This window comes from Cupressus sempervirens, chromosome 4 (genome assembly GCF_028749045.1).
Source record: "Cupressus sempervirens isolate cs-2001-9-10 chromosome 4, ASM2874904v1, whole genome shotgun sequence".
Lineage (NCBI taxonomy): Eukaryota > Viridiplantae > Streptophyta > Pinopsida > Cupressales > Cupressaceae > Cupressus > Cupressus sempervirens.
This window is the reverse complement of record NC_143121.1, coordinates 661,054,595-661,073,150: the sequence shown is the minus strand read 5'-3', so window position 1 is coordinate 661,073,150 and position 18,556 is coordinate 661,054,595. Positions and strand designations below refer to the sequence as shown.

Below are 18,556 nucleotides of genomic sequence, written 5' to 3'. Positions count from 1 at the left end.
AAAGAAAGGATACCGAGAAAATCATGGTATTCATGTTGACTGGTCAGAGAAAGCATACCGAAGAAATAAGCAGTGCATCACCCAAGTCAACGTATTTACATTTGAAAAAAGAAAATATTCTAGATTAATATATGCCTAAATATTTCATTGTGGCTCATATCTGATAGGTCATATACCTTGACGGAAGAAGTTACTTAGGTGAATTAAAACGAAGAAAAAAATGCGAGACCCAAGCAATTCATTAGACCACATATATATTTCAAATATATTGTACTGGGGGGAGATGAAAACAATTATTGTTGAGGTTGAAGACTATGATATTCCTGTGGGCAATTACATATATATAATATAGTAAAATATTTGCTTGCACTAATTTTCATACAATTGTCGGATAGAGATTATGTTGCATGTATCCAAATGCCTGCAAATTTGTTTCGAAATCAACACATTGTCAACGTTTGCTACAAAGACGACTCCCTGAAGATCACGACACTCTAAAAGCTATGGTTTTGAATGGTGAAAGAGTTCAATGTCCATTTTCTTAAACTCTAAACAGCAAAATTCAATCCACTACTAGTCAAGGCAGTTGCAACTATTAATTGTTAAACTGAAAATCCCATTTATAAATTAGTATTACCCATTGTATTTGATGAGAAATAGAGAATGCTGTGTTAAAAGATTTATTTATTTTTAAATTTGATGTCATGTGGCAAATGTCGAAAAGGTAATATTGATAACAAGTATCAGCAGCTTGGGTAGGCTCCATTACTCCATTGTATTTGAGACATTGGTGGCGAAGCCAATTATTAAGGAGTGACTAGAATATCGAACAATGAGATTGTAAGGCTAACAAGCCATAAATTCGATATACATAGAAGTACATAGACATAAAGTCTCTTGAATGGAATAGATAAGTTATGACCATCTACATGATATGGCTGAGATCAACTCAAGTTTATGTCCTACGATCTGATCTACCATTCATACAAACTGCATAGACTTGGTAAAGAGGAGTCAAGTAGGAGTGGTATTGACAACTATTAAAGACACTCAATGATATCTTATTGAAGCTAAGGATATCCAAATCATCTTGACTACAAGTCATAAAATATATATCTATATATATAAATAAAAATAAAAAATAAAAAATAAATAGTATTGATCAATGACAAGAATAGAAGTTAACATAGTTGGATCACATGAGATTGACTTCTCTACATTACAAAATATAGGAAATATGTATTCTGAAGAGTAAAACATATGCAATCTCCTTAAAACCAAGGCAAACCCTACTACATATCAAAGTGAAAGGTGAGAAATATTCTAAAAGGACCCTCTTGAAATTGGGAAATTAAATAGAATCAAAGTTATTATATAGAGGGAACATTACATACTCACACCAAGGAGATGATATTATGAGGAATAATAGCAATGATGAATCATTCATGGAAGCAGAACTTCAATACATTCCTCAAGATACGAATTGCATAGAACGAAATTATCGCTCATGAGAACTATCACTAAATAGATACTATCACCCAACAATGTTGATGGAATGAGTGGGAATTTTATATTGTGGGGGGGAATAATAACCAATGTTTCATTCCCATTGTTTGACAAATGCTCATACAGAGACATCATCTTATTTGATTTATATGGACCTTCATTGGAGCAACTTGTATCAAGAACATTAATTTGCAGATTAGTATTTATTATCCTTGATTATTATATTTACTTTCTTAATGCAGTCTCTCTCTTATTTGTAATTCTACACATACTATAAGAGTTATTTTCCTTGATCTTTTCCTTTGTATCTGAAGTTGATCTTGCAGGAAAAGAAGAATGGTAGATCAGGCAGCTTATGACAATAGCTTAAAAGAAGTTGTGATCAGGCTAGACAAAGTGAGGCTCTTGAAGCAAATATCTTTGATGATTGAGATTATGAGTGTCCTTCTACATTAAGAGGGAGTATGACATTTCTTCGAAGGCAACACAGGAGGCTAGAAGAAGTCTAGAAATACATGTGTGTGACTGCATGATTTTGATGGGCCTACTCTTGAGTGCATCATGAGAAAGTATTGACTTATCACTAGAAAATCGAAAGATTGATATCAGATTCAGAGTAAGTCTAACAAGATGTAGTGTTCATTTTTGGGGGCTAGGGGCAACCGAATATAATTTTACAGAGTCAATATGGTCTGCTTCACTATGAGATATCTGAGATACTCATTATGGCCGCAAGGGGCATATGTCCCCAACAAGAGCCATTGATGGAGCTGAATTTTCAATTTCCATTTATGTTGTTACAACCCCTTATTACAAGGAAGAAGTTTTATATTCAATACAAGAACTTCAAAATGAAAATGGAAGTAGAAAGACTTATAGTTCTAGTAAGAATATATAAATTACCTGCAAATATATGAACAAACAACAATGACCAAACAAGTGTCATTCCATATTCTCCATTGAGCTCTTAGAATAGATAGAAATATTTTGCTCCTGCAGCCACACGGTAATAAAATTGTTGGTTGTTCCTCCAACATAGGCAAACAGAGTAGTATCTTGTTTGTATTTTAGTTCCCCTGTAATAGATTAGTTGTTCAATTCTACATTTAAGTTCAGCATTTTTTTTATTTTCATTAGCTCATCATTTTCATTTTCATAGATTAGTAATTGCAATTAGGATGGTTTAGAGCATATACTTTGTAGATACCATTTCAAGTGTGTGTCCCTAGTTGATGAATTAAATGAGTTCAATGGGTTATTTGGTTACTGCTTAAGGATGTCCAATCCATAAGCAATGGGTGTAAGCTCTAATTTCCAAACCAATTAATTGACCAAGCATTTTTGGCATCATTTCCGAGGATGGTGTCAATCTAAACCTTTCCTAAGGGTCATTTATCCTAGTTTTTCATAAAGTAGTAGTTTTGTTTCCATTTGTTTTGTACACATAGAAGAAGAGACTGTCTTGGGAGATTCCTTCCTCAGAGTGACCCATTTAAAATAGAAGAAATTGTGATGATGGCAAAGAACGGAATCCATCACATGGAAGAATGATTCAGTATTGAACTTATGAACATTTAGGATTATAATGATGATGATGTGGCAATATGATAACTAGTGGTCATCCAGCATTGAAATAACCATCATTCATTTGCATTAACACCATCAAAAGAGGGAGGAATGTGTACATTTGCATGTTCCAGCACACAAGGTGGGCTTATAAACAATAGATAACAGGATTGTGAACTTCAGAGAGAAACTTTGAATTTGTAACAAAAGATTGACCCAAGCTTTCTTGCATGTCTACTAGCTTCATTTGAAGGCAAACTTATTGACATGCCTATCAAAACAAGGCTAAATAAAATGGAAGTAGTTATCATTTCCACCAGTCCATATTTAATGGAGTAAATTTGCTTAATTGTAATTGTTGAAAGTTTATGATAAGATATACACACAACAATATAAATAAACTTTTTGCAAAAGTCATGGACTACATCAGGTAGATGCAAAAGTTTTTCTTGAGCATCACTGGCAGCTATAAAATCATATATGTACAAAAACATATGAAGACATTATGAAACATATATGATTGTATATGAAATGATAGACCAAAACATAAATTTAACATCATCTACATAGCATAGTCAATGACAACACGAGAAGGGATAAAATTCATTGTGTCGGAGGAAATAAATATACTCTACACAGAGGCGGCTCAAGTGTTATATTGGTCAATATCACATCAGTGCTAGTGATATTGAAGGAACAAGGAACGTTATTTGATTTCATTCAAAGAGAGCTGTCAAAGTATTTAGAGTATGTCATGTATTGAACAAGACAATATTAAAACAAGCAATATGTTATAGGTCACACAAGAAATAACAATACAGGAGGTGTGCGTTTATATACAAAGTTTTCAAAGGTTTTGCCCAGTAGAGGAAGGACTTTATAGAGTGACTCAGCAGATATGGACAAGGAGAAAGACGTTCGCAACATCAACATTGCCAACATTGACATGACAATGTATTACCAGAACTTTGAGATGATGTCTGCAAGCTTCTCATCAAAGCAGATGACGGAAGACCAATAGTTTTATGGGTGCACAAACAGAATATGCAAGAACAATAAAATGTTGTTGCTATCAATTATTAGAAGATTGATCCTTCTTGTACATGAGCTGCAGTTAGGAAATGAAGCAACGACACGGTAAACACCATAACGGGAGCATACATGGTAGTGACTGATTCCAAGTCACCCATGTGTTTGCACCCAGTGAATCCAGCTTGTTCAGCATTGATACAAAACCAGTCAACATATGAAAGATAAATATGGTATTCAAAAAGATTGGAAGAACTTGTGCATGCATGACTAGATGTTATTATCGAATCAAGCGACAGGATTCACATGTTAATACAAATAATAAGTAACACTAGAAAGGCTCATCAAACATAATAGTATGGTTGAGAAAAATAAATTGAAAAGGTGCACTTAATCACAGGCAAGTTTAATTTGTTTTTCAAAAGGTGAAAGGATGCATCTATAAAAAATTATTAAATGTGTTTTGAGAAAATATAAAGTGAATATACATGACCTTTATTTGATAAGTCATGCCTTGTAATATTCAAGATATAAATATGACTTACGTAGAGAGCAAAATGACACAGTTTTCAGAAGAAGCATTCATATCTATTTGTACGGAGGGATAAGGAGTAGAATATATGGCTTTTAATGTAAACTTATATATTATTTTAATGATAAATAAAAGCCTTTTGCTTTTTTGTTTATTTTAATGCAAAAATATTACAATTATAGTTCAGATTCGTCCTTTGTGATTAATAAGACAATTATTAAATTATTCTGATAAAGCATATGCATTGGATTTTTCTTGCATTTTGTGTTCAACAATCAAGATAGTGTGAAATATAAATGTGTTTCCTTATCTCCATCTAATCGGACTTCCAATCAGAGAAGTTAAATTCCTCCTGGACTAACAGAGAATCACATATTTGTCTTTTGCAGAGCACAAGGGTAATTGATGATATTTAAATAAATATTGTCTCATAAAGTTGTACATAATAATCTTTTTTTATAGTTGACTCTATTGCCCGGATAAACAAAGGTATTGGTCTTTTAAAATCATTGAAATATAGTTATTGGATTTATAGTTGAAGTCAGAAATCTATATACTTCCTTCTTGCAAGCATCTAATTAATTATTGATAACCTTACATAAATATTCAATCAATTCAAACACTCAGTATTCAACTTTATCTTGATCGAGTTCAAGGATTTTACCAAGCGGAAAACTCGTAAAGTTTATATTCTCTCTATAAAAGCTTTGAACAAGGCGATCGGGTTTCAAGTAAAGGTTCACCCACCTAGGTCTACCTAACCCTGAAGTGCAGGTGAATTTGAATTATTCCCATTCGGTGGCCAGAACTGATTTGGAATCCTATTGGAGAATTGGCAAGCTCTTGAATTTCCAATCTATGGTTTTGGGAACCAACATGTAGTGAGACTATTAGGGCACCTGATGGCTCATGGTTTCCTTTACATGGTTGTGAAGATTTTTGATGTTCTCTCTCATGGAGTTCTTATAGATCCTTTTTGAATGAGGAACATATGACTGAAGAACAACTTTACACTAGACAACTCCAACTTGATTTCTATGATGAATCTGATGTGATTATCAAAACATTCAATGATTTCACTTGTTCTACTTATGCTTCCACTACTCTTCCCATAATATTGTTTAAAAAACATTAGCTATCACCTTTGTTATTAGAATATTATTTTATTTTATTTTAATGGTCATCTTTTGTATATAATGTAATTTAAATATATAAGATTGTTTCCATGATCTTCAATTTCTTGTTAGAAACTTTCTATTTTGTACTTTTGTAATACTCTTTATAGTGATTTCTTTGATCATTTTTTGATATAATAATCATATTTTACCAATTACTTAGAGTAATATGGTATTAGAGCCAACTTTCTTTCGAAAAAGTTTATAATTTCACTTTGAAATATTTTGGTCATGGAAATGTTTTTGAATATTTTGGGGAAGATCTTGCTTTTTTCTTCCAACTTGACTAGGGTTTTCAAGCCATTTTTTTTGCAGGAAATATTTTTTGGGCATCATTGTTTTGCTAGGCATCGTTTTGCAAATCTTATCATCATTTTTTGCAAAGATTTTTTTTGCAAATGACGACCCTTCCTTGCTTACTTACAAGGTTAACGTCCACCTTTTTTTTGTCACCCACATTCCTAGTGTTTTATTCTACAAATCCATGCGGCTTCTTGCAACTCCAACGCCCATTGTTTGACTTATTTCTTCAAAGCCAAGTCATAAATGATCCCCTTGCTAGTGTTTGGGGTTATCTTCAATGGGTTTTTATGCATTTTGAGCTTCTTTATGGTTGTTTTCTGCAACCCACTTTGATCATCCACCATTGTTAACATTAGTATTCCATAACTTGGGGCAAGTCATGCGATTTTAGGCAGTTGTAGTCAAGCAGTCATTGGTGGGTTCTCATGACCTACCACCATGACTTGACAAGTCATGGGCCATGACCTACATGACTTGGCCAAGTCATGCGGGTCATGCCATGACTCGCTGGATCCAATGGTCAAGACCTGTGCATATTGCAAAAAGAGGTTACTTTATCTTAAAGCTACAATAGTTTATAGTATTATACTTTGATATTCTAGAGGAAGAAGTTGCAATGCTCATCTATAAGCCCCCAACTTCAACAGTATATGATTAATGCAATAAATTTGCATTAATCACTAGGTTATATGGCTAGTGCAAGATGCAATGCATAGCCCATTAAATAATGCATTACAAGTTCAATCAACTACAATACAATATAGATTGTCCTAGTGTTATTTATTTCCTATATTCAATAATATTTTCACACGATTTTCTACTTTAGATCAAGGATCTTGTACTTATTGAGCCCAAATGAATAGGAAAGGAAAATATATATTTATATAGCTTGTAATAGTTAGTAACTATTACATGCCATATATATATATATATATATATATATATATATATATATATATATATATATTATTATTATTATTATTTTATTTTTTTATTTTTTTTGTCCTTGCCTATACTTATGTGATGGATGTATGTTTATATATGTGATCAAATTAGCTTCTATTTGATGATGTTATAGCTTTATTCAATAATGGGTGCATGATACAAGTTTTAAATTGTGAAAAAACTTCATTTTTCCATTTTGTAGAGTCATTGGCGAGTCATAGGTACAATCAACCTTGGTGAGTCTAAGTCATAGAACTTGGGTTAACATCAATTTGCATTCTTTTGGAGCTTTTTTAGACGGCTAGGTTTTCCTTCAAAACTCTCAGATTCTTTGTTGGTTGAAAAACAAATTGTAGGATCTTGGTGGGTTTTCCAAAATCTCATTTAGGTAGCTTTCAGATTTTTTTGGGTACCTGGATTTTGAATTAAATTCCATACCAGCCAGAATTTCATTTTGATTTGAGATTCCTTCTAGGTTTTTCAAGATCTTTTCTGGGACAACCTGAAAGTTTTCCCAAAATTAGTTGCAAGGGGATTTCATTATTTTTTGAGGTCTATACCTACATTTGTCTCTATTTTTTGCATTGGGATTTGTGTTTCAGAGTCTGTGTCATTGCCTCTTCTTTATTTCTCATTTTCCATGCATTGGGAGATGTGCATCGTAATAGTTGTCATCTCGACTTTTGATCAATTCCAAGTTGACTTGGTCTTCTTGGCTCGCTTTCATGAAATCTATATTCTCTCCTATCCATAAGTGTTGGAAATGTCCTCATGACATAGAAATCATCACTATTAACCATAGTCTCTATCAACCTTTAGTTACTTGAGGGAACTTTGACCTTGACTTCTTTTCATGTGTCAACTAGTTCAACCTTGCAAAGATAATGTCATTTGGGAGATCACTTTGAATTGCAATGCATTGATATTGAAAGACTCAACTAAAGAAAGGCATCATTACTTAGCATAATAGATTCCTTATATACATGAAGATTGTTTCAAAGCAAGGCACAATCAAAATGTTCAAAAGGTACCATGTAGTGGAATATCATTACAAATAATTATGGGTAAGAATCAATGTTGAACAATTGGGGTTTGGGGGGCAACAATTTAAAGTTCCCTTTTTTGTTAGCCATGTTATAGGAAGTAGCTTAGCAGAGGGAAGAAAGGCAATATTCCACATGAGACAGGAAACTAATTCACTAACAAACTACTATTAGAAGAAACATGGGTCAATGAATTAAATTCAAAACAACTATATAGTTGATCTTGATAACAATATCCCAATTTGAAGGTTTTCAATTTCATAATTAACCTAATTAACTCTATCATTGATTTATTTCCTACATCAGATCATTTCAGCTGTGCTATTTTGGTGCAATATGGATCTTTGTTTGGCTACATGTAATGTGTATTGTCACCAATGTAACCACAATATTTCTTTGAGAGTTCCTTTTAAAATAAAAGGTCATTTGTAGCAAGTTCAAAACTTTTTATTGGCCTGAAAGATTTTGGAGTGATGTACCAAGGGTGACAACCACCCTAGTAGCATGAACTGGGGAAGACTATGTCCCCAAAGGTTTGTTTCTTATAAGCTTATAATCATGGATGAATGTCGTTCTTATTGATCACAAGTTTATTCTCATTTTCTTGACATTTGATGAACTGTTACAATTCTTCAAAGGTTGATAGGTGTGTAAGGGTTGTACTAATCATAGATCATAGGTTTGGACTTGAAGAGTACTTTGCAAGACAAAAAATTTGAACTTGGAGAGTACTAGGGATAAAACTTGAAAACTTAAAAAATGCTATTTTTTGAAAGAAAAAAAAAAATGTATCAAATGAAGCTTGGTGGGGGTCTAGGAATAATGGCCCCAGCAAGGTTGATTGCAACAGCATTCAAAAGTGATGTTCCGCATGGGGTTGCTAACTAATTCACTAGTGACCTATAGTGAAAACAGATTCCAAGGCCTTAATATTTCCACATAACCTTCTTAACTCTAGCTGTGATCAATTTCTATATGAACTGTTTATGTTGTTCCTATATGGTATAACTGAGATGTTTGGCTAAATGAAAGGTTAAGGGTTGCAACCTATGCAACCACAATGTTGTTTTGAAGTTGTTTTTAATAGTAAATGTCATTGGTAGCAAGTTTAATAATGTTATCTTGAAAGATTGTGATGGAGAGAGATTGAAGGGTGGCAACAACTCCAAAAGCATGACTGAGATAGAGTTACAAGATCATGTTGGATTTGATTATACTTAAAGATGCCCAACGTATGAGATTTGTGCTAGACTTTAGTAAGGAGGTGCTGATGTAATGACCCATTCTTAAAGGTTTGTCATTAACCAAAGTTCAACTCTCATTATTGTGTGATCAACTAATTCAATTGAAGGAAAATAGTATATAATGTGTAATGTATTTTTTAGTTAGTATGTTTAGGCTTTGAATTTCTTGGATCCCTACTTTTCTCCAAAACTTGCCCTAAAGAGTGTGAATTTACTTGTCGTAGGACACTTGACACCAGTATACTATCTGGATTTACCCTGCCTTTCTCTACACAACAACAACTATCAACTCCTCAAACTATAGTGAGATAATAAGTAGTTCAACTTAAAACATTCTAAATGCTTTACAATTACAATCCATAGGCATATAAATCTAATTATAAATACTAATTATTTCTATAATCCCATAAGCATAAAGTCCCACCACAGATTTCTTAATCCTTATATTTAAATTATTATTTACTATTCAATACCTTATTTAATGACATTCTAACTTGATTATATATATATATATATATATATATATATATAATTAAAAGATTTAGATTTTAATAATTAAAATACTTCAAATAAAAATCCACTTCTAAAAAGTAAATCTCTACCTCCTTAATTATACTCATATCTTTTTAGTAGTTTGGACCATACAAATTGCTTGGCTGAAAATTCCTATAATTTTAGCTCTCCTATAATTTGGACTACTTTGGCTCCTACTTTGTCTCCTTTTTAATAGTTTAGAAAATATTTATAATGTTAATGGGATGAATGTGCAATTAAATTTTAACATTGTTATCTCTTCTCTCCATTCTTAATAAATCTTTCGTGTTTTTGCTTTTACGTAAATCTCATGCCATATTCCTTATTATTCACTGCATTTCATTTCTTATCTCGCCTGCATGTAATGGTTGATTTGGCCAATATTTATATGTCTATTTTGGGTTGTGTTCCTCGATGGGTGGGCCCTCTCATATGCCCTTTCAATTACCTTTTCAATAGGACATCTATTTAATCGAAATGAAATAACATGTTTGGAATAATATTGTTTGTTTACAAATATAGTTGATATTTAAATTAGAATTAGAATTAGATGGTATTTGGTAGTAAATTAATTAATTATATAATGATTGATATTATTAATCAATATGTAAATCAATAATAATAATAATTATAGTAATGATCAAATACTATATAGTAATATTATGTATGTTATTATATATCATGTAGTAATAGGATATATCATTTCTTGATTAATATTTGATATATTATTTTATATTAATTTTATGTCAAGAACTTAGCTGCAATAAATAATCATAATCATAGCTCTATATAAAAATGAGATGATATGTTTATATATATATTAGCAATATATCTATATTATTATAATATTTTCTTTATTGGTTTAGTTTATATTTTATACTTGTATATTCTTAATAATATATTATTATTATATTATTAGACTAATGATAAGATCATTTCAATTTATATCCTATAGTCATTTTTTATTATTATATATCATTATTAGGGCTCATGACAGCTGACCAACATGTGAGCCTACAAATGCAGGGAAAATTTATTAGTTGTAGGGAATGCATCGTAGCTGAGGACAATGTGCTAAAAAGTATGAATTGTGAACAGATTGCTAGAAGGGTATGATGAGGATCACAGGCATCAAGAAAATACAATAACTTAACCCTCCATCCTTTGTTTCTTTGTAGTTACCCAGGCCTGGTAATACTAGGCACAATCCTTTCTCGTTTTTTGTCAGGCACGTTAAAAGTCACTTGAGAGTTAACTCGTCTTTGGGAAGATATTGAGAAGGTTTCTTGGTGCTTGCATAGACTTGGTCATGTTGAAATGCTGGGGAATAGTTCTCTTAGCCCAATTTTGTGTCTTATCACTATGTTTTTGATGGTAGCAGATACACTTGAAGGTTTACATACAAATAGATAAGGGGTTTCTCTGTAGCGTTAGAATAGTCGAGGCAATCCATTATTGGTGTAGATTTCCCTTGTTAATGTAATTTCTTTCTGCTTTCTAATAATGCATATGGATGTATTGGTCACACAATAACTGAGTTGTGTTTTTTGCCAGACAGTGAAAATAGTTTTTTCAGTTTTCAATTCAACTGTTTTGAAATTCTTGGCTAAAGCAATGAAAGTGGGTTTAGACAATTTAATAATCAATCACAATTTCCATGTTAGAAAAATGAGATGGAGATGGTTAATAAACTTATTTATTATAAAAACTGAGGAATCATGCTGAACACAGAAAAGAAAGCTCGTTTATATTTTAGCTTTTACAAACATACTGTTTTATCTTAGACCAACCATTTGAAATGTGCCCACTTCAAAAGATGGCAATAGAAACAAGAGCCACAAGGATGCAGATGTAGAGATGTCATGGCTGAAAGGTGTGGAATGCCCAGAGTGTAATTGACAGAGCTCTCCCATCGTGGTGACACCACCTCCTCACTCTTTCAGAAAATCTGGTTGAAGTTAGGATTTGTATACTTAATCATGATAGCAAACGAAACTGACCTCATTGACATGCATTTTGATTTTTGTTACGAGATCAGAGCAATCTAGCTTTTCTAAATATCAATGCAGTTGTTCAGTATTAGTTGTGTATTTTTTTCCAAAATAAATCATTTGCTTCTTCTATATGCTTACTCTACTAGGCCATCAATTAGAATATTCATGTTAGGACCTCAGATTATATGAATTCAACTTTAGTCAATATATGTCTCAACAAGTTATTAAGAATGAGTGGTAATTTCTTTTACCAGATTTGCTCACATTTGTTCATATCTGTAGTGATTTTCCATATGTGGTAAAAGAATGTGGATACAAGGCTGCGAGGGATCAAATTCCATACTTGCTGAGTAAGAGCCTCCCATTATCAAATGAAGCCCTGGAATGGATAATGGGTAAAACAGCAATGCATCTTTTCCCAGGCGCTTGGGCCTCATCTATTGATGGGTAAATAACCAATGCATCTTTTTGGGCACTGCGTTTCTTCTTCTAGAGGGTAAAATAGCAATGTGTTCCAATTGGCAAGTCATTTTATCGTACAAGGATGATGATGACACTGATAATTGGTATATGTGGGACGTCAAAGTGTATCTATTTTAATGAAAGTTTGTTTCTATAATCCTTGAGCATTGTGACACGTTCTCCAAGCTTGCTTTGATTGTCTTGATTTCGAGTTTCATTTATTATTTAGTATTTTTCTTTTTCCAAATTGTTTTGTGTAAGCTGAACATCATTCTCAGGTAAGGAAACCAATAGAAAATATCTTTGATCCTCCACTTACATTTATATTGCATAAATCACACATTCTTTGTTTCAGTTTATGGGTGGCTCAATCCACTGGTGAATCCTAGTTGTACTGTCTTTTTCATTAAGTCAATTTGTAATCCAGTAATATGTATATACTTGTCTAGGTAAGACAATGTTCTAAGTTTCTTCTATCTTTAATTTTCATATCATTTCAGAATCTCCTAGTACTCCTAGTACTTTTGATATGGATGTTGAACTCTAGGTATTCTAGTTCAGCATCGAATTTTTAGTAGCATGCCTTCCATACCATCCCATCTTGAACCATTTATGTCTTTCTACTGTCTTTTAGTTAGAGGTCAAACATTATTGTTGTAAGATGCCTGAAATTTGAGCTTGACTTGGTTTATGGTTCTATCATGTTTCTGAGCTTCATCTCAATGAGTAGCAAGCTTCCTATGAGAAGGTAGGGCTTTGTAGAAATGTTATAATACTAGGTATCTTTAAACATATGCCTACCTAGAAAAACACAATTTATGGTTCAAGGCCAAATCATAGAGAATGTGAAGTGTTATTGGAGTCATGGAAGCCACTTGGTAAGAGTATTATAATTATTAGAATGTGAGAATGTATAAATGAGACAAAAAATGGGTCCAATTACATATAACAAAATTTTGACAGAAAATGCATCTCCTCATCTGCTCGGCAAACTTGTGTTATGAGATGCACAATTTCTTTTGTGAACGAGTTATTTCTGCTAATATAATCTTCAACACATCTTTATTATATTACCTTCAATATATGAAAAATATCAAAAGCTAATGGAATAATGGTTCTAGTCATTTACCGCTAGATACATAGTTAGAGGGATATGTTTGTAGAAAACAAGTGACAAATGTCTAAACCAGAAAAAGGCATGCATACCTTGAACAATCGGTGATTGCAAGCAAGTGGTATGATCAATGCACATAGATTATACTAAAGCAATAACTGACAATGTTACAGGTTGCATATGACAACCATCATCAAACAAAATGAAATGCTAGCAATATATGTGACTGGTTGAAAGAGGATGGCATCATTTAGCTTGACCATTGGTGTACTAAGAGTCCAACATTTACAGAAGGTTCAAAGACTGTCCACTTCGAATAAAAATTAAGTACTTGTCACACATGTAAGAAAAAAATTTAAATATTCAGCAATGTTCAACGATCTACATCATGAATAGTTCAATTGCTTGTACAAGCAATGCTATAATAGATGTGGTATGGGACTAATACAATCTATTTGAAAAACATTTCAAGGTAAATTATGAATGTTGTGATTATGGCTCATGTTTTTATATGAAGATGAAAAAAAGTCTGTAAATTGAAATTACATGGAAATAAAATGTAATATTTTGTTATTGTAAAAGAGAGAAATGATTTGCCTATTCTTGTTATTGCTTGTGTCCCAATTATGTCTATTTTTTTCTTTTCATCCTATACATGCTATAATTTTAAAATTTCATTGAGTTGCAGTATGAGAAAAAGCATCAATCTCTGGGCTTTACTAGCATAAATGGTAAGTGAGGGAGAATGCCAGTGGCTACGGGGAAACTTATATGTGTTCAGCCCGTAGGTGGACAGGAAAGAAACATATAATAACTTAACAAAGTAAAATACTATTCATTCATCAAATGCTTCCATACATAACAGTAATGTTTCATACAATGATGCCAAATACATAAGTGAAGTCACATTTATAATATCCGATATGGTGCTCATGAAACGAAACAACCGTGTCCGTACAGGTAACTGTCTAACTACCTAGTTTGCCAGACATCATCCCCCCCAAAAAAGAAAAGTCGTCTCCTGGTGACTCAAAACTGACAAAATTAAGAGACAACATACAAACATAGAAACACCATAGACGAGGGAGGAGGTTTCGTCCCTGTAGTGTTCAGCTGCTTGCACAACTCGTAAACTTGATCAGTGCGTATTCGTAAATCCTTTTGTGTTTGTGTTCACTTCCACCACCTAAACTTGATCAGTGCGTATTCGTAAATCCTTTTGTGTTTGTGTTCACTTCCACCACCTCCTCCAAGAGAAGTGTTGCCTCCAAGGCTCGAGTCTAGGCCACCTACAATCCTTGTTCGGCCTTTTCCTTGTATTGCAAGAGTGCTGCTCGCTCGGTCGCCCATGCTTCTTGTTGGCTAATCAATTCAGCAACTAGCTTCTCTCAAGCTTCAACCTCGACTGCTTTGGACCTCGCAGCTGCAATTCTCTCTACTTCCCTATCAGCCTTTGCACGTTGATGAGCATAGTAGACATCTTTATATTCCCCTACTATCTCATGTGCAAGCTTCTCCATAACAGTGTTGCACAATCTCAACTCAGGCTTTGTAGCCCAATCAGCCAATATCTCTAGTGTTTCTACAACTGGTCATCCTATGGCCTCAAAACAAGAGCGAAAACGCTCTAGATAGCTTCTCTGAATATAGGCTCGGACCAACAACAACTCCCTCCTATGGGGCAAAGCCCGATGCCTAACAATTCGACCTCTCTCTAGCACAACCTCCATGGCTCTTATGTATGCCTTGCATCTCTCCTCATCTGACCCATAATTCACTCTGTCCTTAGTGTCTGATGGGTGGGCAGAGGCACACAAAAATAAAATACGAAACGCAATGTGTTGTGGCACAATAAAAATTAATTGTATTTGATTACTTTTTTATCGTCAAAATGGATACATAGCACTCCCTTTTATAGGCAAGTTTACAATATTCTAGAAATATATGACATTTACTGACAAGACAATTATCTACAGAGTTCTGGAAACTACTACAGCCAACACAACCTAAACCTAAAATTCTAGAAACATCTAATGACGGATATGATTAAATAAGTTTTAGGAGTAGAAATTAATATTTCTAACGCTCCCCCCTAATTTCTACTATCTACATCATGAATATTTACAATTCCCATTGCTTCCCTCAAAATCTCAAATTGTTTTTGTGTTAAAGCCTTGGTGAAGATATTTGCAAGTTGCTCTCTAATCTGCAATGAAGTGATACCTTGTGTCAATGTGCTTTGTCCTCTTGTGAAACACATGGTTCTTTGAAAGTGCAATAGTAAACTTGTTATCACAATAGATTGTAGTAGGTCCATCTTGAGCTTGCATTAAGTCTTTCAAAATCCTTCGCATCTATATTACTTGACATGCTTCTGTTGTTTCTACTAGATACTCTACTTCAGCTGATGAGAGAGTTACTACAGGTTGCTTCTTTGATACCCAGGCTACAACACCTATCCCAAGATGAAATGCATATCCAAATGTGCTTCTATCCTTAGTATTCCTTGCAAAATCACTATTTGTATATCCAACTAATTGAAAATCATCTTAAGTAGAATACAAAATGCCATGATTCATAGTTCCTGCAATATATCTCAAAATCTTTTTTCCTGCCTGCCAATGTGAGTTCTTAGGTGATTCCATGAATCTAGAGATTAAACTCACTCCATACATAATATCTGGTCTAGTAGTAGTGAGATACATCAAACTACCAACCAATCTTCTGAATATAGTTGATTCAAAACCTTTCTCAGTATCTTCTATGTTTAGTTTGGTGCCTACTACCACAAGTGTAAAAATTGGACTGCGATTTATCAATCTAAATCTTTTCAAAATATATTTTGCATATTTACTTTGGCAAATAAAAATTCCTTTATCATTTTGAGTAACTTCAATGCCAAGAAAATATTTCATCAATCCTAGATCTATCATTTCAAATTCCCTTTTCATTGTTGATTTAAACATCTTAATAGATAAATTGCTTGTGAAGATCAAATCATCAACATATAAACAAACAATCAAAATCTGACCTTGTTCATTGATCTTGGTATATAATGTAGGTTCACTGGTGCTTCTCTTGAATCCATTCTCTATCATGTATGAATCTATTCTATTGTACTAGGCTCTTGGAGCTTGCTTCAATCCATAGAGTGCCTTCTTCACCGTATAAACTTTGTCTTCATGTCCTCTTGTTTCATATCCTGGTGGTTGTTGCACATAGACTTCTTCATCCAAAAATTCATTCAAAAATGTTGATTTGACATCCATTTGGTAAACCTTCCATTTGTTTTGAGTTGCAATAACTAATACTATTCTAACAGTATCAAATCTTGCTACAGGTGCAAATGTCTCATTATAGTCAACCCCATATTCTTGTGAAAATCTCTTAGCAACTAACCTTGTCTTATATTTGTCTACATCTCCATTAGCTTTAAACTTAGTCTTATAAACCCATTTTACACCAATGCAATTTTTGTTCTTAGGCAAATCAACTAATTCTCATGTATCATTTCTCTCAATTGATTCTATTTCATTATTCATTGCATTAATCCAATGTTCTTCCTTAGTTGCATCTTCAAAATATATAGGATCTTGAGTAAATAAAGAAAAATTTGATTGCAAATCTATTTTACTTCCTTGATCACAAATCTCACTCAAGCTTCTAGGTTTCTTGCTTGATCTCAATTGTGCAAGTATAGGGTTTGAATTATTACTTGTGAATTCGAAGATTCTCCATAGTCAACTTCATTTTCTAAGTGATCTCCTTGTGGGCTTTGTGGTGGAGTTCCTTCTTGGTCACTTGGTTGATTCTCTTGATCGTCATGATCATTTTTATCCTTCTCATCATATGGTATTATTGCAGCACCTGTAACATTTGTATCTATATTTCAACCCCAAGATTCATCCTCTTTAAATACAACATCCCTACTAACAATGACTTTTCTGGTGATAGGATTAAACAACCTATATGCCTTAGATTGCTCATCATAGCCAACACAAATGCATTTTTCACTCTTATCATCTAACTTACTTCTAGTTTCTTTAGGAATATGTGCATATGCGATAGAACCAAATACTTTGAGATGAGAAACACTATGAATCTTACCACTGCATGCTTGTTGTGGAACTATGTCCCTTACAATCTTTGTTGGACTCTTATTCAAAATATAAACAACACAAGAAACTGCCTCAGCCCAATACTCATTAAAAAGACTCTTACCTTTCAACATGCTCTTTGCCATCTCCATTATTGTCCTATCCTTTCTCTCTGCAACACCATTTTGTTGTGATGTGTAATTGGTAGTAAATTATATTTTGATTCCATGATCTTTGCAATAATCTAAAAACTCATTTGACTTATACTCTCCTCTATCAGATCTCAACACCTTGATAGGTAAATGACTTAGTTTCTCAACAAAAGCCTTGATTTTTTTAAATTTGCCAAAATCTTCAGATTTGTATTTAAGAAAGTAAACCCATGTCTTTCTACTGAAGTCATCAATAAATGTTAAGAAATAAATGTTCCCCTCTAATGATGGCGTTTTCATTGGACCACATATATCTAAATGCACAATTTCTAAAGGTACCCTTGCTCTATATGACATCGCTTTTGGAAAACTCTCTCTATGATGTTTGGCCAAAATACAATTTTCACATGGACTTAATGATGCTTCAATTGGAGGTAAGCCTCTTACCATTTCCTTTCTTTGCAATAAGATAATCCTTTAAGATTTAGATGAGCGTACCTCAAGTACCATATCCATATTTGATCTTGATTTGCTACCTTGAAACTTGTTGCAACTTCATCAGTCATATTGCTTTTCATCCAAAGTGGAAACATTTCGTTATTTGTCATTTCTACCCTTGCAATCACCATGTTACTAGGAGGCATATCAAATATAGTGCACAATTTTTTCTCAAAAATAACATTAACCTTTTTGACTAAGGTGCCCCACACTTATAAGATTATGTTTCAAACCAGGTACAAAGCATACATAAGAAATAGATTTCTTACCATGCTTTGTTATAACATTGATTGTGTCTTTTCCACTCACTTCCACTATCTCATTATTTCCCAACTTCACTTCTGATTTAATTGATCTATCCA

The 18,556-nt window shown here is 33.1% G+C and overlaps 1 protein-coding gene across 1 annotated transcript in view; it reads left to right on the top strand.

Annotated features, from left to right (window-relative positions):
* LOC149562989 (uncharacterized) overlaps positions 1 to 12,490 on the top strand; it is a 175,567-nt gene extending 163,077 nt beyond the window's left edge. The window contains exon 11 of the mRNA XM_089826430.1: positions 12,154 to 12,490. Within this exon, the coding sequence (XP_089682556.1) occupies positions 12,154 to 12,322 (169 nt within the window). The 3' untranslated portion in view covers positions 12,323 to 12,490. The remainder of the gene's footprint in view (positions 1 to 12,153) is intronic.
* The last annotated feature ends 6,066 nt before the right edge of the window (positions 12,491 to 18,556 follow it).